The sequence below is a fragment of the Eutrigla gurnardus genome, assembly GCF_963514095.1.
Source record: "Eutrigla gurnardus genome assembly, chromosome: 20".
NCBI lineage: Eukaryota > Metazoa > Chordata > Actinopteri > Perciformes > Triglidae > Eutrigla > Eutrigla gurnardus.
This window is the reverse complement of record NC_139931.1, coordinates 2522042-2544622: the sequence shown is the minus strand read 5'-3', so window position 1 is coordinate 2544622 and position 22581 is coordinate 2522042. Positions and strand designations below refer to the sequence as shown.

General features: G+C 43.5%; 3 protein-coding genes across 4 annotated transcripts; all 3 read right to left on the bottom strand.

The window, feature by feature from the left end:
* Window positions 1–861: 861 nt before the first annotated feature.
* On the bottom strand, window positions 862–5508 carry st6galnac2 (ST6 (alpha-N-acetyl-neuraminyl-2,3-beta-galactosyl-1,3)-N-acetylgalactosaminide alpha-2,6-sialyltransferase 2; the record flags this gene model as incomplete). Its single annotated transcript, XM_084037737.1, has 9 exons — window positions 5130–5508; window positions 4928–5021; window positions 4395–4569; window positions 3766–3919; window positions 3556–3694; window positions 3325–3428; window positions 2566–2646; window positions 1194–1296; window positions 862–1086 (listed from the first exon to the last, which is right to left on the bottom strand). Exons 1-9 carry the CDS (start codon window positions 5207–5209, stop codon window positions 862–864), a joined length of 1155 nt encoding a protein of 384 aa, XP_083893863.1. The 5' UTR covers window positions 5210–5508.
* Window positions 5509–5750: 242 nt separating this feature from the next.
* Window positions 5751–15096, bottom strand: LOC311031519 (uncharacterized protein). 2 transcript variants are annotated; one of them, XM_084037846.1, is made up of 4 exons: window positions 14724–15096; window positions 10350–10896; window positions 9180–9279; window positions 5751–5981 (listed from the first exon to the last, which is right to left on the bottom strand). In XM_084037846.1, the coding sequence occupies exons 1-4, from the start codon at window positions 14982–14984 to the stop codon at window positions 5879–5881; spliced, it is 1011 nt and encodes a 336-aa protein (XP_083893972.1). In that variant the 5' UTR covers window positions 14985–15096; the 3' UTR covers window positions 5751–5878. The 2 variants fall into 2 exon arrangements, with proteins under 2 accessions (XP_083893972.1, XP_083893973.1); XM_084037847.1 differs by lacking the exon at window positions 5751–5981 and adding an exon at window positions 6488–6787 and having other exon boundaries at window positions 14724–15095.
* Window positions 15097–16098: 1002 nt separating this feature from the next.
* jmjd6 (jumonji domain containing 6, arginine demethylase and lysine hydroxylase) lies at window positions 16099–22227 on the bottom strand. The gene is made up of 6 exons (XM_084037966.1): window positions 21774–22227; window positions 20084–20472; window positions 19320–19606; window positions 18421–18556; window positions 18078–18210; window positions 16099–17946 (listed from the first exon to the last, which is right to left on the bottom strand). Exons 1-6 carry the CDS (start codon window positions 21900–21902, stop codon window positions 17815–17817), a joined length of 1206 nt encoding a protein of 401 aa, XP_083894092.1. The 5' UTR covers window positions 21903–22227; the 3' UTR covers window positions 16099–17814.
* Between the last annotated feature and the right edge of the window lie 354 nt (window positions 22228–22581).

Genomic DNA, 22581 nt, shown 5'->3' with positions numbered 1-22581 from the left:
CACTGTCAAAAAAATAAATAATGATAAGCTCTTTCATAATATGGTCTTAGTATTTCAAAAACAATGAGTTAGTGTAGCATGTCATTATTTTTGAGATACCAAGTCAATATTTTGGGCTTCCAAACATTTGTACTATCGACAGTGAATCCAACAAAAATAAATAAGATAAAGGTAAGATATATTTAGAGCCAATGGTTATTAATTGATTCATTGATTGGGGACTGAATGAAACGTTGTCATCATGCTTTTAATTTGGAAGGATGAATCATCAGTGCTCTTCCTGTTTTGTTCTGACTCTTGTTGTGAACTTTATGAAATATCGTCTCACCTCCCACTTCATCTAATCTGCTCTCAGACAGACAGACGGACAGACAGACAGACAGACAGACAGCAGGCGTTTCTTTGTTCAGAGTATTTCTTGCTGATACTTTAACTTTAATATTAATATAATAAAATATTATGTAGCAGCATTTTTTTTGTAACTTTTTTTAAAGTTTTATTAATTTAATTTCAAGACATATTCATAATTATTTTTTGGCCACTTGGGGGCAGCAGATCTGACATCAGTTCATATAGTAGATTTCTATGTTTTTAAGCATTTGTCTTAATTTTAGCTCATGATTAGAATTCTTTGGTTGCTTGTCAACTGCAGTTAATAAAATTAAAATAGTTAGTACACCGACAGCTGTACTATGACACATTAAAACTAATATTTTCTTTCATTTTATATTTGTGAAGAATAAAACAAAATGAACCCGTCAGACAATTTTATATTCTTTATTTATCTTTAGATTAAAAACAAACTTGCGTTTGTCTGAAACAAACTCACATCAGCACGTTTGGAGCACTGATTCATGGTTTTTATATGTTGGATGCGTTGGGACTATGAGGCCGGTGATGCGGTTCCCCCCCGCCCCCCCTCCTCCGGTAGAGCCAGACGACCCCCCGGCGGTGCAGCGCCTCCCACAGGCGGAGCTCCATCTTCAGGTCGTGGTTGAGGAAGAAGCGGAGACAACTCCGGACGCCATCGTAGTAGTGTTCAGGGAACGCTGCGTACCTCCGGGTGATGAAGCCGTACGCAGACACCTGCAGGCCAAACAGGGACGTCCGTCACTCTGGGTTGCCACGGAGACAGCCAGCTATACAAGCTGACCCCCCCCGTTCTTCTTTTTGTTGTGTGTGTGTGTGTGTACCTGGTCACAGGTGTGCAGGGCGGTCAGCAGCATCAGGGCTCCGGTACTCGGCCGGTACAGACGACGAGTCCTGTTTCTGCTCATCAGACGGGACGGCAGGAAGCTGAATCACACAAAGACACACTGTTGCTGATAACCGATCAATACCCTCACCCGCTGATATGTGATGGATATGGATATGTGATGGATATGGATATGTGATGGATATGTGATGGATACGTGATGGATATGTGATGGATATGTGATGGATATGGATATGTGATGGATATGTGATGGATATGGATATGTGATGGATATGGATATGTGATGGATATGTGGTGGATATGGATATGTGATGGATATGGATATGTGATGGACATGTGATGGATACGTGATGGATATGTGATGGATATGTGATGGATATGGATATGTGATGGATATGTGATGGATATGGATATGTGATGGATATGGATATGTGATGGATATGTGGTGGATATGGATATGTGATGGATATGGATATGTGATGGATATGGATATGTGATGGATATGTGGTGGATATGGATATGTGATGGATATGTGGTGGATATGGATATGTGATGGATATGGATATGTGATGGATATGGATATGTGATGGACATGTGATTGATATGGATATGTGCTGGATATGGATATGTGATGATATGGATATGTGATGGACATGTGATTGATATGGATATGTGATGGATATGGATATGTGATGGATATGTGATGGATATGGATATGTGATGGATATGGATATGTGATGGATATGGATATGTGATGATATGGATATGTGATGGATATGGATATGTGATGGATATGGATATGTGATTGATATGGATATGTGATGATATGGACATGTGATGGATATGGATATGTGATGTATACGTGATGGATATGTGATGGATATGGATATGTGATGGACATGTGATTGATATGGATATGTGATGGATATGGATATGTGATGGATATGGATATGTGATGGATATGTGATGATATGGATACGTGATGGATATGGATATGTGATGGATATGTGATGATATGGATATGTGATGGATATGTGATGATATGGATATGTGATGGATATGGATATGTGATGGATACGTGATGGATATGGATATGTGATGGATATGGATATGTGATGGATATGTGATGATATGGATATGTGATGGATATGGATATGTGATGGATATGTGATGATATGGATATGTGATGGATATGGATATGTGATGGATACGTGATGGATATGGATATGTGATGGATATGGATATGTGATGGATATGTGATGATATGGATATGTGATGGATATGGATATGTGATGGATATGTGATGATATGGATATGTGATGGATATGGATATGTGATGGATATCTCACCTGTGGGTCACATAGTAGATGAACCCCGGATGGAGAAACTTGAAGCCTTCAGCCGGTTTGTGACCGAAGTACTTCCAGGTTCTGTTCCAAAAACAACAAAGTAACAAAGTTCATTTACTCAACAAGTACCGTGTTGAACGGCACATTTGAGGTACTTGTACTTCACTTGAGTATATTTACTTTTATTCATCTGACAGCTTTTGTTTCTTCACCAAGTAGAATTGTAGAATTATGAAATGAGTGAACTGATTTTGATGGTCAAAGTTATTTTTCATGTAAAAACATTGAATTTAATAATATAAATAAAAATAAGAATTTTAATAATGTTAATATTAATAACATAACTTATATTAACGTTATTAACATATAATTTAAAACCAACTAAAATCATCTTCACATGTAAGATAATTGGATACCAGCGTTGTGCTGCCATCTAGTGGTCAGACTCAATGTTGCAGCAGACTGGAAGAATAAATAAAAGTGTGTGTGTGTGTGTGTGTGTGTGTGTGTGTGAATTTAATGAGCCGTTGTGTGTCGGCCCATTAAGAAAAAAGAAGCAGTCTCCAGGTAAAAGCCGCCCGTTGGTATCATGTTTCCTTGAAAGGACCTCAAAGGACCTGGAAGGACCGATTGTTGAGTTCCACATTTTGGATTAAAACCATTGTTAAATAAAATCCCTTCACATGTGTTCTGTTGTGGTCTTAGAGTCCAGAGGACCACAACAAGTTCCACAATCAGAACCCGGTGAAGTGGACTCACCTGTCCCCCTTGTCTGTGCCGGAGGGGACGGTCTGACCCTGAACAGCAGCCGCCAGCATCACGTAGTCTCGGAGGTCTGCTGGGATGAAGATGTACTTTATCTCCTGGGGGAGAGGGGGGGGGGGGGGGGTCATAAAGGGCCCACTGGGGTCAGGAACAGGGGCCCAGCAGTTCAGGGACCCCAGACAGTCCGACCCAGACTACAAAAGCCTTCAGAGGTTAGTTCCTCACCGGACTCTGGGGGACTGTGGTGAATCCGGCCTTGCGGTACCAGCTGAGGGCATGTTTCATGGTGTTGACGGTGAATCCATAAAAGGACGTCTTCGTCCCCACGTCGTCCTCAAACCCTCTGGTCACGGCTCCGTTCACCCTGAAGACCGGAAACAGGTTTCTACTAACATGTGATCCTTAAGAAACGAGTCCAGGTGTCCCCCGTCTCACCTGAAGACAAAATCATGGCTGTCGATGTTGCTGCCCTGTCCGGACCCCCGGAGGATTCCTCCATTGCCGACCACAGCGCAGCGAACACACCTGACAGGTGAGTCTCGTCTGAAGAGACAGGAGCTGTTCAGGAGGGACAGAGTCTCGCGGATGACTGGAGGACGGGAAGAAGTACTCAGGCACTTATACTGCAGTAAAAGTACTAATACCACTCTGTGAAAATACTCGGTTAAGTAAACATCCTGCATTCAAAACCTTCCTGAACTAAGAGTGTACAAGTATGTACAGACATTAAACGGTCTGGAAAGAGTCATAAAACGACTTCAAAGAGACATAAAATGACTTCAAAGACATAAAACTACTTCAAAGAGATAAAACTACTTCAAAGAGACATAAAACGACCTCAAAGACATAAAACAACTACAAAGAGACATGAAAATGACTTAAAAGAGATAAAACGACTACAAAGACATAAAACGACCTCAAAGAGGCATGAAAAGACGACAAAGAGACATGAAAATGACTTCAAAGTGAACGTAGTTTGAAGTAGTCTCATACATCCTATTCTCAGATCAGCTTCCGTCCTCAGAGAACCCAGTTCTCCAGAAAGAAACCAGAAGAGACATTACCTTTGACAGGAAGTCCCTTCCAGCCGTATGGAGGGTATTGGGTCTTCAGATGTTCCCAGGCTGCTTTGGAGAAACTTTGCTTCCACTGAAGAACCGAGGAGGAGAACCTGAACTTGTCTCGGAGGCGAACGTCGTTCCTCACCACGTTCCTCAGAGAACAAGCCGCTGCTTCGGTCTGAAATATAGAAACAACATGAAACTGGATCAGAACGTGGTGGGAATGTTTACAGAATAACTTTACAAAGTTTACAGAATAGCTTTACAATGTTTACAGAAAAACAACAACGTTTCCAGAAGAACTTTACAAAGTTTCCAGAAGAACTTTACAAAGTTCATACAAGAACTTTACAAAGTTAAAGTGAAAGTAAACGGTTAAAACACAAACGTGTCACATTTGTTGTTTTTGTTTATCATTGTTTTGATCTTAGTTCAACATAAAACACTTTCTAACACTTAAATACGTTTATTTTTATTAATGATATCGTATCTGCATGTAGATTGTCAGCAGCTTAAAGAGAAAAAGACGAACTCACCGGCTCTTCTTCTGGTCCTCCTGCTGAGAAGATACTCCAGTCCACATGCTCCTCACCCGGAGGCCAGTCCACCTGGTCTTGGTGAGACTCGACGCTAACACGCGCGCACGCACGCACACACACACACACACACACACACACACACAGAGAATGGCGTGAGTACTTCCTCCCCCTCCGGACTGGTTCAGGTTTTGAGACTCACCTGTTGCTGCAGAAACGGGTCCAGAGGACGAGACCAAACATCCCCAGCAGGTAGAGGAGATCCCGGATGGACCATCTCATTGTTCCCGAGGAGCGACGACTTCTTCTCCTTCTTCTCTCGTCGTGCGAGACGCTGCTGCTGCAGCCGACGTCACAGTTGGATGTGGGTCAGGTGATCAGATCTGGTCTCACCTGTTCTGGACTCACCTGTTCTCCCGGAGTTCAACAGGCAACCTAAAAAAAAGCCTTAGCTGCGGCAATAAATTCAACAAAAACACGAACATTTACAATAATAATTAATAATAGAAATAATGATTTAAAAATATTCAAATTATTAGTTATACTAATTAGAAATTCATGAATTCAGATGGTTTATATTTTTATTGTCATGACAAAAAAAACAAATTAATAAAACAAAATCAATTCAACAAAAGCAGAAAGTAAAAATGAGCTTCGAGAGAACAAAAACTACATTACCCACAATGCAGCACTTTTCTAAAAAGATTCTCTCAGAGAAAAACATCAAAGTTGATGTTATTGTGACAATAAAGTAAAATTAAAGTTTCTGATAATACATGAAGAAAGAACATATCTTTGATGTGAATAAAAATAAAGTACAACACTTTAAAATAAATCATATCAAAACCATTTTCCTGGCCTTATTTCACAATAATAACGTTGAATGTACTTATTTAGTGAATACTACAATGTGGTAACCGTGGTGACGGTGGTAACTGTGGCCCCAGCATCTCACAGGGAGTAAAGCTTCAGCTGCTCCTCCATGTCTCCCTCCGTCACCTCCTGGTTCTCCCTCAGGAGCAGGAAGATGGCCGCCAGCTGCTCCTGTTGGACCCTGGGAAGTCAGTACAGTTTGTAAAATATATGACTAATTTTTCAAGAGAATTTATATTTAACTGATTAAAAATAATTTAATGGTAAATAATATTTTAAGAATATTTTAATATGAACACAAAGGTAATAGCAATGCTCTTGGGTGGTTTATTAAAAATTAAAAACCTGATAAAAAACATGTTTTGATATTTCCAGAACAAATTACAACAAATATTTCAAAAATATAATCTGAAAAAAAAAAGTTTTAATGTTTTGAAAATAAAGTTGTCTCATGAATAAAATATTAAAACATACATGTTTTATCTGGATATATTAATAATTTAATATTAATTTAGAAATCTGATTTGATTTCTGGAAACCTTTGGATAAAAGTCTGAAGCTGTCGACGACAAAAACCTCCGATGTTATTTATACTCATATTCGACGTCGACCTGAGAAAACGTTTTTAAACGATAAAATATTTTAACCGACGCTGAAATCAAACTTAATAAAAACAAGGAACGTCTGTTTGGTTTCACACGTTTATTAATTAATTGTTCAAAACGTTAAATCAAACCTCAAACACACGACGGACAGGAAACAAGCGTCTTTGACTAAACTTTATTGAAACGAGTCAAAGAACGCCACGAACAACGAACACTCAGACCGATGAAGGCACTTCGGTGTGAAGACGAGTCACGAGCAGCTGAGAGCAGAAACACGATGACGAAGAGGAAGTTTAACGTGACTGTTTCCTTCGGCTCTCATCGTCCTCGCCGGTCAGCTGAGATCAAACAAAGACGGCGTCCGACGCCTCATTCAGGAGCTCTGGAACAAAAATAGAAACGGGAGGATTTTTAACGTGCAGCTTTAAAGGGACGTTCAGAAGATTTATGGCGCTTTAAATCACAGCGGATTCATTTGCATATTCTAATTATATTTCCTTCTGTTGGCTTACATTTATTTTCATCCTTAATCATCAGTTTCATGACGGTTATGAGAATTCAATTAATGCTCACTGTGATGTCAGAGCGTAAATTAACTTGAAAAAAGACTTGAAAACTATTAATATGAAGGGCATACATCCGAAATGTATCATAATATTATTCTGAGAATAATATTTTTAGAGATTAAAAGGTCGGCGAGCATTTTATAAAAATATTTTCTGAAAGAAAAAAGCAGAAAATTACAATGTTATGGTGACAATAAAGTCAAAAATATTTTTAAAAAGAAATATTTTCATAAATGTCAAATAAAAAAAGACATGATGGAAAAAAGTTTAAATATTTTGAGTCTGTATTTTGAGAATAAAGTTAGTTAGTTAATTCAATTTAAAACTTTTTTACAAAATAAGAGTTGGAAGATTTGTTTTTGAGTCTCAGTCTCATCACATAAATAAATAAAGTGGATATGAATGAAGCTCATTGACTTCCATAGTGTAAATAAATGGAAACCAACAGACAAATCTAAAATACATTCAGAAATAATACAAATTAAGTAAAAAGAAAAAGTACACAATTTCTTTAGTCCTCAAATGCAGACGAGTTATTATTCAATTTAGAATTAGTCTGTCAATCATATTTTTTTCATATATATACAGTATATATATATATATATATATATATATATATATATATATATGTATAATATTTATATGAATCAGGTTCATCTTCGTCCACCTTTAGTGAAGTTTAAAAATGAGGTTTAAAGTGAGTAACAGCCAGAGCAGCCAATCAGGAGCAGTGGTTACACAGGTTAGTAGTGACATCATCAGCCAGAATGAAAAGCGACTCACCGTCAGCCGTAGTGTTAGCATCGTTAGCCGTGTTGTTAGCATCGCTATCCATGTTTTTAGCATAGTTAGCCGTTGTGTTAGCATCGTTAGCCGTGTTGTTAGCATCGCTATCCATGTTTTTAGCATAGTTAGCCGTGGTGTTAGCATCGTTAGCCGTGGCGATAGCATGCAGGGTTAGCATGCAGGGTTAGCCAGAAATGAAGTAGAGGGAGCGAGCACTCAGACCCCCAGCAGGGACAGTAAACCAGAACCAGAAGCAGAGAGCTGAACCTGAACGTGCACCTGACCGTTCCTCTGGACAGGTGAGAGTGACCGAGGCCGAGGGGGCGGGGCCACTAACCCGACCTATGAATCTGCTTCATTATAATTCAGAAAATACTTACTTTTAATATTTATATTACGTCATGGTTGGTGTCACCATAATATATTATATTTATGAACAATTATCAATATGAATGTACTTTTTTAACTTGAACATAAACTGTATTTATAATAATAATAATAATAATAATAATAATAATAATAATAATAATAATAATTTTCTTATTGCCACGTGTGATTCTTCTTCTACTGTGGTATTGATGGCGTTCATCTCCGTGACTGTTACTGACTGAAACATCTGATTCTGGGTCATTGGAAATGTTGGTTCCTACATGTAACGACTCAGGTTGTCCAGCAGGGGGCGATCACCCGCAACAAGAAGCCTTCCTGGACCAGAACGATGAAATATCACCAGATTAAAATGATTTTCTCTTTGAACCACTTCATAACGTTTTCATCTCTGATATTAGAGAACAGGTCGACTTGTTTGTTTTGTGACTTTTATTTTTAAAAGAGCCGTAGAAAAGGCATTAAAAGGGAGCAGAGTTTTGTGTTATAACTTATAATTGTATGATGAGACGAATACGTAAATAACGTACCGCTTCGCCGAGGACTCAAAGATGGAGTTTCCCATCATTCTCCCCCTCTCTCTCTCTCTCCATCCCACTCTCTCCCCCTCCCTCTCTCTCTCTCCCTCCCTCTCTCTCTCTCCATCCCACTCTCTCCCCCTCCCTCTCTCTCTCCCTCCCTCTCTCTCTCTCCCTCCCTCTCTCTCTCCCTCCCTCCCCCTCCCTCTCTCTCCCCCTCCCTCTCTCTCTCCCTCCCTCTCTCTCTCTCCATCCCACTCTCTCTCTCCCTCCCTCTCTCTCCCCCTCCCTCTCTCTCTCTCCATCCCACTCTCTCTCTCCCTCCCTCTCTCTCTCCCTCCCTCCCCCTCCCTCTCTCTCTCTCCATCCCACTCTCTCTCTCCCTCCCTCTCTCTCTCCCTCCCTCCCCCTCCCTCTCTCTCTCTCTCCCTCCCTCCCTCCCTCCCCCTCCCTCTCTCTCTCCCTCCCTCCCTCCCTCCCTCCCCACAGGTCACCTGACCTCCAGGTCTAGACTGACCTCTGCTCTTCCTCCATCTCCTCCTTCGTCATCATCGTCTCAAACTTGTTCTGCTTCTTTCCCGGAGTGAACTTCACCGTGTCGTCAGCTGCAGCCACGTCTGACACACACACACACACACACACACACACACACACACACACACACACACACACACACACACACACACACACACACACACACACACACACACACACACACACACACACACACACACACACACACACACACACACACACACACAGGAAGTAAACATCATGTGGCTGTTGAGACGCACAAAGAGTCTCATTCATCACAATTATTGATTGATTAGACATATTTTCTGATCCAGTCAATAATCGCTCCTACAGCGTTGGACAACAACAGCAGTGTGTGTGTGTGTGTGTGTGTGTGTGTGTGTGTGTGTGTGTGTGTGTCTGTGTGTGCACGTGTGTGTGTGTGTGTAGATAAATGTTATCAGTCACACTCAGCTGGAAACTGTTTATCACAAAAATGTTGGAGAAACAGACGAGTACAAACATACAAATATATATAATATTATAATATAATAACTCAGATGGAAAAATAAAGGAAGAAAATATCAAAAATGTAATTTAATATGTAGAATATAATGAAAAAGTATATAACAGAATGAAGTAAAAATATAATCAAATTAAATATTATATTTATATATAAATATACCGGTAAAATACATTGTTAAATTAAACATTAACTAAAAATATAATCAAATTATATAATAGAAAAATAATAAAACACAAAAAATAGAATGGAAAATGTATCTGTAACCTGTGGTGTGTAGGCTAGTAGTACGACTAGTACTACTAGTCGTACTAGTAGTACTACTACTAATATGAAAGTATGAGGTAAAGTATCAGCGTAATGAGTCAAGAAAAGTAAAACTGAATAAAAGCAGTTTTTCTACTGAAATAAAGGAGGTTAAAGTAGTTGAAATACTACAGTCTGTGTACTGGCATCACTCTGAAATACTACTAGTAGTAGTACTAGTAATTCTGTCTCACTGATCACTTTATTGATCACCATTAATGTGTGCTTTTATTCTGAAAAGCTTCGGGACCTTAACGAGGTTAACGCCTTGTAATTACCTCACTGTAAGTACTAGTAATACTAGCCAACATGCAGTACATGGTACAGGACAGGACAGTATCTCACCGTTGTTCAGGATCTCTGGTTCCAGTTCAGCTTCTGGGTCCTCTATGACAGGTTCAGGGGTCAGCAGGCGGTCCTCGGTAGAACCAGGAATCAGCTCAGGTAAGGACTGCTCCACAACAGGCTCAGGTTCAGGCTGGACCTCTTCTTCAGAGACCGCTTCGGACTTGACCAAAGGCTCTGAATCAGGCACCGCATCTGGTTCAGGGACAGGTTCAGGTTCTGATACTGGTTCTGGCTCTTCAGCTGGTTCTGGCTCTGGGACTGGTACTGCAGCTGGTTCTGGCTCTGGGACTGGTTCTGGCTCTGCAGCTAGTTCTTGTGCTGCAACTGACTCTGGGACAAGTTCTGGTTCTGGTACAGTCTCCGATACTGGTTCTGGTGCAGACACTGGTACAGGGACTGGTTCTGGAACTTTTAATGGTTCAGGGACAGGCTCTGGTGCTGATACTGGTTCTGGTGCTGATACAGGTTCTGGTGCTGATACTGGTTCTGGTGCTGAAACAGGTTCTGCTACAGGTTCTGGTGCTGCTACAGGTTCTGGGGCTGCCTGTGAAGAGAACAGAAACAGTGGTGACGTGATTGGACGGCTGACCTCTGACCTCTGCCCTGTCAGCTGCAGGTCCTGGTGGAGGGTCAGCTGCAGGTCCTGGTGGAGGGTCAGCCGCCGCCTGCAGCTGACTCACGAGGCCTCTTCAGCGGCGCCGACCTGTCAGCTCTCGTCTATAAATATCTGCCTTCTCATTGGCCGAGCCCCCCCCCCGCCCACACACACACCTGTGGGGGTCTCTGGAGTGCTGAGCTCAGCACGGATCCACATTCAGCAGCAGATCTGGTTTCTCCCTCAACCTCCCACTGAGTTGTTGTTGGGTTCCAGTTCCTCTGGTCTTTGAGTTGAGCAGGTTTGGAATTCAGCATCCAGATCAAAGTGATGTTGATCTTCTCAGAAACAACATGTCAAACAAAGAACGGGGACTACAGGGCCCTGGTCTGGGTCCCGGTCTGGGTCTCAGACAGACAGCTCTACTGATGACTCACTGAAGTGACAACTGGTGCCATGAGACAGCAGAGTGCACCAGGCCTGCATGAAACCAGTCCAGTTGCCGGTCTCTGACCCCCCCCCCCCCCCCCACCGAACCACTTCCTCTGAATTCCTGAGCTCTGCAGCACCAAAACCATCTGAGCCGACGGGGCTGAAACAAAGCGCTTCGTGGGTCAACACGCTGAATGCCGAGTCATTAAATCGTTCTATGAGTCAGCAGGATGATGAACTGTAAACCAAAGCCCGGCTCGTACTGGCGGCCCGAACGGGTCCGGTGTTTGCTGGGTGAGGAAATCCTCTATGAAGTCATCGTGAACCACGTCTCCCCCCGTTAAAGTATGGAAGACCAGTTCTGACAAAACCACGACTAAGCAGTCCAAAGATCAGGATTATAAAAGAATAACTCGGGAGCACGAGACACTATATTAGGAGTTATGATACATCTGCAGTCCAGAGCTGCAGACTTGAGGAGTTTCCTTTCAACAGACAGGTGCAGGTTTACAGTCTAAAGAGACTCTAACTGGGACTCTTAGGGACTGGGACTCTTAGGGACTGGGACTCTTAGGGACTCCACGTCTGTTTGCTATCAACATTCCCGTGATCAGACTGAATCCAGGTCTAGTTTCATGGTGATAACAGATAATATGATGACATCGTCATCATGACGCGTGCTGCTGCTACAGAGGACGGACACAGAGGGTTAAGGTCTCCACATCTGGAACCAGGAAATGAAGGTTTCTCTGTGAGGGGAGGGTGCTGCTTTCCTCTGTCATACCGTAGACCAGCTCAGAGACCAGGACGGGCCCTGATTGGTGGGCTGGAGGAGGAACCAGCTGGGATGTTGTGGTATGAAGCCATTGTTTCCTCCTGGATTTGATGCCCAGCCAACAGCTCAGAGCCCTGAGGAGCTGTGGAGCCAGGACCAGACCGAACTGGACCAGACCAGACCGGGCGGAGGAAGTGGGCCGAGCCAGCGGCAAAAAATACCAGGAGAGGTACGTCAGACACAACTCCCGTTAAAAGAGACGAGCGGTCTGTGAACGCCACACGGGTCATGCCCACTGACTCAGAGTCAGTCCTCAGGTCACAGGACAGATGCATCATGGGAATTATATATATATATATATATATATATATATATATATATATATATATTATCTGAGGAGAAGCTGCAGCAGAAGAACCTGCGGGAATGTTTCCATGTATGGAGCTGCGTCTCCACAAACTCGGCTCAGTGACAAAGAATGAGGAGGTGGATGAAGGTTCTCCCTCCTCCCGGGTTCCATCCCATAATACCAATGCTGTGTCCTTGTGTGTGCGTGTGTGTGTGTGTGTGTGTGTGTGTGTGTGTGTGTGTGTGTGTGTTTGAGGCAGCTGTAACCGTAGAGGGACCGCGACATGCTAGCAACATAAATGTCAGAGACGCTTTAGGCTGCAGGCTTGTAAATCCTGATCCCGGGACAGGAAGACCCTCTCACTTATAGTCCCATATTTATAGATCCTCCTCGGCCCTGAATCCGGACCAGCGGCCCACATAGACCAGCAGAGTCTGGATGTTTTGCACTCCCAAAAACATCAGCCGTGTCTAAAAATTCAGCGTCTATCCTTTCAGAGGCCGGGGTCACGGAGCCTGGGGTCACGGAGGCCGGGGTCACGGAGGCCGGTCTCTGAGAGGAGGCGGTTGCCTAGCAACCACAGAGCGCATTTCCTTTGTGTAGAAATGTGATGAGAACATTCAGCGGTTTAAAAGAGCCATCTGGAACGAAGACGGTTTGAAGTGTGACGATGAAGTGGTCTAAATGATTTTCAGGCAGATCCTGAACCGACAGGACCACATGAAACCCTACAGACCCCCATGTCAGACATGTGACAGGTGTAAAGATAGGATCCATGTCGGCCTCCAAACATGAGACCCATGTTCCAGCCGCGGTGGGCACATTCCTCAGCTGCTCCAAAAGGTCAGGCGAAGGGTCAACCTTCCTGCCGTCGCCGCCGGCAACGCCTGATTTACATGCGGAGCTTCTATCGGACATGCAAACGGTTCAGGAGCACAAACAGGGATCCTGTGTGAACATGCAAATCCACTAACGGGACACAAACGTGGACCAGGAAGAGAACCCGGGGACCGCGTGGTCCACGTCAATGAGTGAGCTCATCGCCACGGAAACCACGCAGCTCCACTTCGTACATAGCGACACGCAGAAACGCTGCTCACGCAATGAAGGAAAAATATCACTTTAGTTAGAATAAAAAGCTTAACTTACACCAATAATCACAAGAAAAACGTTCAATATTTCTGTTATAAGTAAGTATTCCATCTAAGCTTAGCTTGTTAGCAAGCTAACGTTAGCCTGTTAGCACACTAACGTTAGCTCAGGACCAGTGAACTCGTCTTCAGTTGTGCAGGTGTTTTGTTTTGTTCAGGAAACCAAGGTCACACGTCGACCTGATGGTGGCGCTACGTGAACATTATTACAGTTCATACTTTAAATACGGAAATACGAAAATTAAGTGGATTGTTATTTAACTGACAATGTTTATCTTTAGAATAATTAAATTAATTTGTATCTACGAAGTAGGGTTAAGCTTTTGTTTTATTATATTTAACTTCTTATTCATCCAGGCTGTTAGGCTGCTGATAGAAGTTTGTGTTAAACTACTTTATCAAATTATTTTGGTCTGTTTTACTATATTGGTGGTTTGTTTCCTTGTGGTGTATGTACACACACACACACACACTCTTACATACACACACACACACACACTCTTACATACACACTTACATACACAGTGTCACTAATTATCTTAAAACATGAGTTATTTCTTATTTACCGGTTATTATTGTTATGATAGTGAGATGTTGCAGTGTTTGGTTGTACCAGGTAGGCTATCTGTTAGAAGACGTTAGAAACATTAATAATGTAATTAATTGATACTTTCGGCCCTAATCAAATGACATGAAATAACAATACCAACAGAGATTGATCGATTCATAAGTTTGTTAAGTTTATAGAAAACAACAAACTCCTCATTAATGTCACTGCAAATTCAACACATTTTAAATTTACTACTCGGTCATTTGTAATGTCATCCTCCCTTTTTTGGTCTCCATGCAAATATGCAATTTTATTTAAATGTTTCTTTCTTGTTATATTTTTTATTTTACCATCACTATGCCCAATATTATATTATGTGCATAGAGCAACATTATTCCTAATTAATTAATTTATTAAGACTAAAAAAAGTTTAGGATTGATGGGAATAATAACTAAAAAACTTCCTAGTAAGAATCCATGTTGTCCTGATTAGAATGAATTGATCAGAATGGATCTTACATTCACTCGGACGCTCTCCGCGGCTCCGACGTCCTCCACAGGCGGTGCGGGAGGCGGTGTCTGCGGGGTTTCTTCAGGCTCGACCCGGCGCGGTTCTCCCAGAGCTCTGGACGGGGGGACGTCGTCTCCGTAGCCGACTTTCGGCTTCTTCTTACCGGCTGAGGCGGCTTCGGGCTTCTTGCTCAGCAGCGACGAAGCGAAATAAATGGCGACAACGGTGAAGACGATGGCGGGAACGATGATGGTCGGGTCCAGATCCATGATGGAGGATTAAAGAAGTTCGAGAGGAAGGATGAGGAGGAGGACGGTGTGTGCCGGTCAGCCTGCAGTCACACACTCACTGAGCGGCGTCACGCCTCTCAGCGGCTCAACTCCACGGCTCATCTGCGCACTTCCGGACGGGTCTCAAAATAAACGCCCCTACCGGATATTACCATAGTGTCACGTAGTCTTCAGAATAAAATAACGGTTTTCTCGAATATCAACAAAAACTATGGATACAAACACAAAACACGTTATACACGCACATAAAAATAAAGGTGCAACAATAACAATGAAAAATAATATATAACAAATATATCCTTTTAATATATTTTTTGATAATTATTGGTTTTCAGTCACCAAACATACTTTTATTTTCCAGTTCCAGCTTGTGATGATTTGCTGCTTTCTTTGTCATTGATGACATTATTTTTGACATATATTATTCATTAACAAAGCCATTAAACAAACATGACAATAATTGTTAACTGCAGCAATTCTAACTTTTTTAGTGAATATAAAAATGTCTGTGTCAAAAAAAACTGCCTAAAAATGAGACATTAATATTCTTTTTTAGAGTTTATTTGAATAATCCTTCAGGTTGTTGTTTTGGCGTCATTACAGACTCATTACAGGAGGTAATCATCATTGAGCTTGAACAACTAAACGGTTCGGACTCATAGAAAATATTTTTATTGAACAAAAGAAAATGAAATTCAGCACATTTAGTCTGCCGGAGCTCAGATTCACTTCGACATTAAAACCTGCAGACTCAACACCAGCACGTAAAGCTGATCCCAGATCAGTTCAGACCACCTAAGGAAGCGCCGCGTGACCGACCTCACAGACCAACGCGGCGCCTTCGCTTACGAGTCCAGGAGAGAAAACCAGCAACAGACGTGTTCGTAGGCACTTTAGTGGAAAAGCAAACAGGTTCACATCGACACAAACAGCCGGGCACAGCTCGCTTTTAAGGATTCAGGCTTTTAGAAAAGATACACGAAGGTTTCACCGATATGAGTCGACAGGAGATCAATCAGTAGCCGGATTCATAACAGATTCCTAATGTCAGTCCTTTTACAGTCCAAACGTGAGGATTTTATATTTCAGGAAACAGAAAATATTTTGGTTTTCAAGAAAATGTACGATGGCGTATTAGGGCTACTGCAGAAAACAAACAAACAAAAACAGCCAAGAGAGGGGGGCAATATTCAGAGAAAAAACATTGCAAATTTGTGAGATTTTAAAGTAGCAAATTTGAATTGCTGCAATTAACAAAAAACTTAACTCTGTACTTTGCCCCCCCCTCTGGGCTTGTTTTTTCTCCTACAGTGGCCCTGATACGCTGTCGTAAAAACGAGACATAAGAAGTCACGTTTTAGAAAACGATCAATCAGGTAAATAAATAGACGTAACCTGTGACTAATTAATTGATGAATCTCTTCTAACTGTGAGGAAACAACCCTCCACTTTTAAATGTATCTTTTTACCAAATCACAGGAATATTTTCCTGATAAAACATCTCTTTTCTTTCAGTTTAAACACTTTTTTTAAAAATGCCACTAAAGATGATCAGCAACCTGAGAATGGCTTTTCAGTTCATCAATAGTGAGTTTTAATGATCCGTCGGACTCAGCAGGTGCATTCAGGCGTTTCCTGTACGGAGGTTGATCATTTGTATTTTTGTAAAGACACAATCATAACCATCGTAAATCAAATGATTCGTCATCCGAGCCGACAACTAGAAGAGGAAGAGAAAAAACAACTCCAACGATTGATCGTCTGTCGACTCACATCTCAGCTCTGACGGTATTGATTAGTGGAACTTGGACTCCTGCATCATCGATCACTTAAGCTCTGATTGACGAGTGAACTCAAACACACACCAGCTCTCCGTCGGCTCCTCCATCCACCGGAGCTCCAAAACGAAGCAGTGCATTGTGGTGAATGTAGTGCCCTCTAGTGTCCTTTAATGACGACGGTATAAAAGCCATAAACGTCCTGCAGCTGAGGGTTTTTTTTGGCACAAAGCAGAAACACAACCAGAGTCTCCCGGATTTCATACAGTAGAAACGCTTCATTTTCTCTTCAAAAGAATCAAAGTTAAATCACCAAGGCAACCGTTAGTCAACGGCCAATCAGAGACGTTTGTGTGAGCTGGACAGTGCTGGGAAATCTGAAACAGGACGGTGGGTTGAGTTTTCTATCTGGACAGAATAAAAAGACGTCATATTTTCAGGTTTCAGGTTTGTCAGCAGGACTACAGGAAACAACCGGCGTGATTTCTATGACGCTTGGCGGCGAGCAGCTGATGAAGAACACATTATATCCAAACCACAGATTATTATTTTCCACTTGTGGTCTTGGCGGAGCTCCTTCTAGTCTCTTTTTAATTGTCTCACCTCGTCCTCGGTCCTTTGAGGGTTCAGACTATGTGACGATGTGGTGCGATCGGGTCTTTGTGAGACCCCCCCCCCCCCCCCCCAAAGACCACAGAGTTCAAGGCGTTTTTAAGTGTAGAGAAACGTGTCGACAAACTAAAGACAGACCCCCAGAAATATCCCAAGTGGGACAACGCGGCTCTCTTAGGGGACCTTTAGAGCCCACAATGAGGACCCACAACGAAGACCCCCACCAGTCCGCTTACCGGCTCTGATCCCCCTCCACGTCCTCCCACGACAGACACTAACAGACTGATTAAAAGCACAGCGGTGACGGGTCTCCGGTGGATCCTCAAACCTGAACCAGAACCAGACAGGAAGCAGCCGTCTGCGTGTCAGAGGACGGAGGAGGGGTCGCCACCTGCCGGGTGGGCAAAGCAGGTCAGAGGTCACCGTGACGAGCTCCTCTCCTTGCTGACGCAGTCGTCCTGGCCACTGGTGTCCCCGTTGGCTGCTGCCCCGCAGGTCCGCCTCTTCTTCCTGCGGTGGGACGCAGCGTCGCCCTCGGAGCCCGACGCCGCCTACAGGGCACAAAGTGAAGTGTCACAACACGCAGATCTGTGACGGACGGACACACATGAACCCAGAGGGTGTGTATGTGAGTGTGTGTGTGTGTGTGTGTGTGCGTGCGCATTTGTGTGTGAACACATACATCAGAGTCAGACGAGCTGGAGGATGACGATGATGAAGAGTCACTGGAGCTGTCTGAAGCGATTCCTGTGGACTCCTGCAGGTCCACTTTGTCTGCCAGGGCCGCCAGATCTGGTCTCTCCTGCTTCAGGATCCTGAACCCAGCAGGAAGAACCCAGAACGCCGTTTAACTCCACCAATCACATACACATTTCTGATCATCATCAGTGCACAGACTTTCATATCTAATTCATTAATTAGTTCAGATTAACGTTATAATCATTAATTTAGTCATGTTTAGTCAATCCAGTAATCTACTCGCTGCTGCTGCTGCTTCTGATGATGATGCGGCTTGGCGTCCTTACCGGTACCACTTCCTGGAGAGTTTGGGTCGCCCTCGGACGGTTTTGTGCCACACGATGGGGAAGTTGGTCGTACTGGCGAAGTTCTGAGTGACGGCGATGGTCGTGTCCATGTTGAGGACGACGTGCCACCACCCGCCTGTGGACACACGGCTAGTTACCATTAACATCACCAAGCAACGCACACTATCTCATATATATATATATATATATATATATATATATATATATATATATATATATATAAGAAGTACTACTGTCAATGGGGATATATAATACTACTGTAAATGGGGGTAATAGTATTTGTTAGTATGTTTCAAAGGGTTGATCAACAGACATCACATGCAGCTTCCTGTTGTGTCTGTGGGTTAATCTACAGTCCAAATCCTGGTTAATCCTGCTCCGGGTCAATCTGGGTCACACACAACGAGGAGTGGACAACGAGGAGTGGACAACGAGGAGTGGACACTGAAGAGGAGACACTGAGGAGATGACACTGAGGAGATGACACTGAGGAGAGGACAACGAGGAGTGGACAACGAGGAGTGGACACTGAAGAGGAGACACTGAGGAGATGACACTGAGGAGATGACACTGAGGAGAGGACAACGAGGAGTGGACAACGAGGAGTGGACACTGAAGAGGAGACACTGAGGAGATGACACTGAGGAGATGACACTGAGGAGAGGACAACGAGGAGTGGACAACGAGGAGTGGACACTGAAGAGGAGACACCGAGGAGATGACACTGAGGAGATGACACTGAGGAGATGACACTGAGGAGAGGACAACGAGGAGTGGACACTGAGGGGTGGAAACTGAAGAGTGCACACTGAAGAGGAGACACTGAGGAGAGGACACTGAGGAGTGGACACTGAAGGGATGACACTGAGGACACTGACCAGGCACAAAGACGGTCTCCCCGGGTCTCTGGAGGATCTCCAGTGGTGTGAACTCTGGAGGCCAGCTGGGCTGCTGCGTTCGGGGGTAGACCACGTTGAACCAGGTGATAGCCTCGTCCTGCTGGTTGCCCCCGTCCTCTCGGGTCACCTTGATGAGCTCGCGGGGCGTGTTGGTGGGGAACAGACACCACCTCTTGTGTCCCTGGACCAGGGCGTTCCAGGCGCTGGTGCCCAGCGGGTCGATGTGGATGCCGGTGCCGGAGCGAGCCGGGCCCATTACAAACCACCTGTGGAGGAGACCAGAGGACGGGTCCAGGTGAGCTGGACTATCACGTGTCTACAAGTCATCCTCATCAATTAAACTCCACTATATTCTTTCTCTATCTGTTTGATTGCTTCATCAATAATATTTCTGTCTGATCAGAAAACAACATGATGCATATAATGGTTGTTATCAATGTAATAATAGAATTAATATAAAAATGATGATATGTACGGATTATAATGAATATAATCACCTAAACATTCAGATAGTTGGCGACATGAGACACAGCCGTCAGGGTTCAACTCGATTACTAAATATGAAAATGAGCTCCATGGAAGCATCTTTGATGGCGTAGTGCAGCATATGTTAGCGTATTAGCGCCACCTATTGATCACTGGAACACCACTGATGGGCCAGTAAACAAGCCAGGGAGCCAGTGACAGCGGTCTAAAAGGCCACCCTGAATTAGCCGGACAGGTAAACGAACAAAAGGTCCAACCTGTACGGCGGCCGGCGCTTCTCTCCTGCAAACTGGAACAGGTCGTCCCTGAAGAAGACCGGCACCTGGTAGTCCTCCAGCAGCTTCCGCCGCTTGGCGTGTTCACCATAGCTGCTGTCGAAGATGTAGAGCGGGCTGTCGTCCCTGGTGGTCTCCAGATACTCCATGTAGTACTTCATCTTCATCTTCACCGAGTAGCCGTCGTTGTCCTCGCCGCACTTGAATTTCTGGTTGCGGTATTTGCGCTTGAGGCGTTCCAGGGTCCATTTCTCGCCGGCGGGCCAACTCTCCTGGCTGTTCTGCAGGACGACGGGCTTGTAGGGACGCTCGAAGCGCCGGATGAACTCCTCGGGGGACAGATGGGCAGCGTCCACGCGCTCCACGTTGTCCTGAAACACAGCATACTAGGGCTGTCAATATCAAGTTCGGGAATCGAATGTATAATTTGGATTCTGAAAAAAAATCAATACTAAACAAATGCTGGAATAAGTATTAGATTTCTTTTGGCAACTGGACTCGCTTTAGGTTTGTGAAGACGTTGACGATGGGAGGCGAAACGTCTTACTAAACAACCTGGAAGCTTAAAGGATGTCTAGGCGCAGCACAAAGACGAGGGTGTGTTTGTATTTAAAGTACACATTCTTGTGTCGAGATTTCGAAATGCCTCTTTCGCAAACCGAGGGGACTGGACCACACGACACCACACCAACGTGGCTATATTTCTCAACTCGCCTTCTTCTAATGTTACGTCCTCTAAATAACTCTGTTATTTAACGGTTAAGTAACTGACGGCCAGTGATGTTGACTTCAAGAGACCTGGTTTGCGTCACCAGGACGTCTTGACTAGATATTTAAACTGGTCTTGGGTCAGTGATCATCCCTCCTGTTCATATGGGCCATTACAACTTTCTTTCTTCAAGCACTTTTTAAATGCAAGTGATCCACAGTCCTCGTTTCGAGCTTAGTTACACAGTTAAATATCTCTTTGTGTACTAATAAAATGGATGACTTCTACTTAATTTCTCTAATGTTGTGGGGGTTTCCTTCAACACTGTTATGTAAAAAAGCTGGCATTTAAAGGTTTTTATTTTTGTTTTAAAACGAATATTTGGTAGTTATGATCAGGACTAAAGTTGAGTAGACAGTGACAATTTTGAAGTATTAATATAAAATTGTATGGCATAAATTAAGTCCTCTAAAGGAGAGGTCTTCAACATGTTTCAGTTCAAGGTTCCCTGAGGTGTAGAGACCCGGTGGAGGGACCCCCTATTACATATCATATAATACTATGTGTCTTATTAAACCAATAATAATGTGTAGTGCAGCCTACAGTGCCATGTATAACAGCACTTTATAATCCCCCTGTTGAAGACCTCTGCTCCAAAGACGAGGACTTATTTAAACGTCAACGTTTGTTTCTGTTTTCCCTTATATTTACGCCTTATTCTTGTTTATTGTAATCTTTTTTGGGTGTATTTAATAGCTGACCTACTGATATTAAGGTGACTTTAATTAAGTGTGTGAAAGAGTCGGAGATAAGGCTGTGAGAGCGTGACATTGAACCAACTAAGGCAGAGGATTGGGGGGGAAACGCAGGCTCGGTGTCTACGTGACGAGCCGCACTCCTGCTGCTAGCCGCGGCTAGCTCGTGTTAGCGTAGCGCTCGATGCTACGTTGCTACATGTTGTACCTTAACGGTGCGGTGCGACACGTCGAAGGTGTCGTGGTAGTCGTGTCGTATCCAGTCCACCGAGTCCTTCAGTTCCGGTCTGGCGCTCCGTTTCGCCTCTTTAATCCTCTTCTTACTTTTATGGTTCATTCCTCCTCCCGTTGTGCGTGTGACGTTAGCGCTGCTCAGCTAGCTGTCGAAGCTAACCCGGGGGCTACTGCAGAAACGCATCCGACCTAGCCTAGCCTAGCCTAGCCTGCGCCGACACCCGGCTAGCTGCGCTCTTTCTGACAGTCTCGCCTTCTTGTATGTGATTGGACAATAACAGCACGAGTCAGTCAGTGTGTCAGCACGTCCTCGGATCTTCACCAGGGTGTGAGGACACCTTTAATACCTGCCGGGCTCGATACACTTTGATAAATAGCAAACAAGAGAGGCAAGCTAGGTAGCTGGCTCGCAGGACAACACAATGCTTGACTGATTGACACCTACAGCACCCGCCCCCCTGTTGCCGGAACAAAAAGCCCATTGGCTACGGCGTCCGCCACCGCAAAACGCCTATTGGATGGAATGGAGAGGAAAGCCTTCCCGCCACGCAGGGGCGCTGTTCTGATTGGCTGTTAAGGTTTGTTGCCAAATAAGTTTTCACATATGAGGAATTTGTCTGGTCTTCAGTGCGCACGATATTTACAATGATACAAACAATGAACAGTAAACAATAAAGCATGTACTGCAGTCAAGAGCATAAGTCAAACAAAGTAAAAAAATAAAAAGACAATTTCCAAAGATAAAAAATAAAATGAAAAAGAGACACTATAAACATATGCAT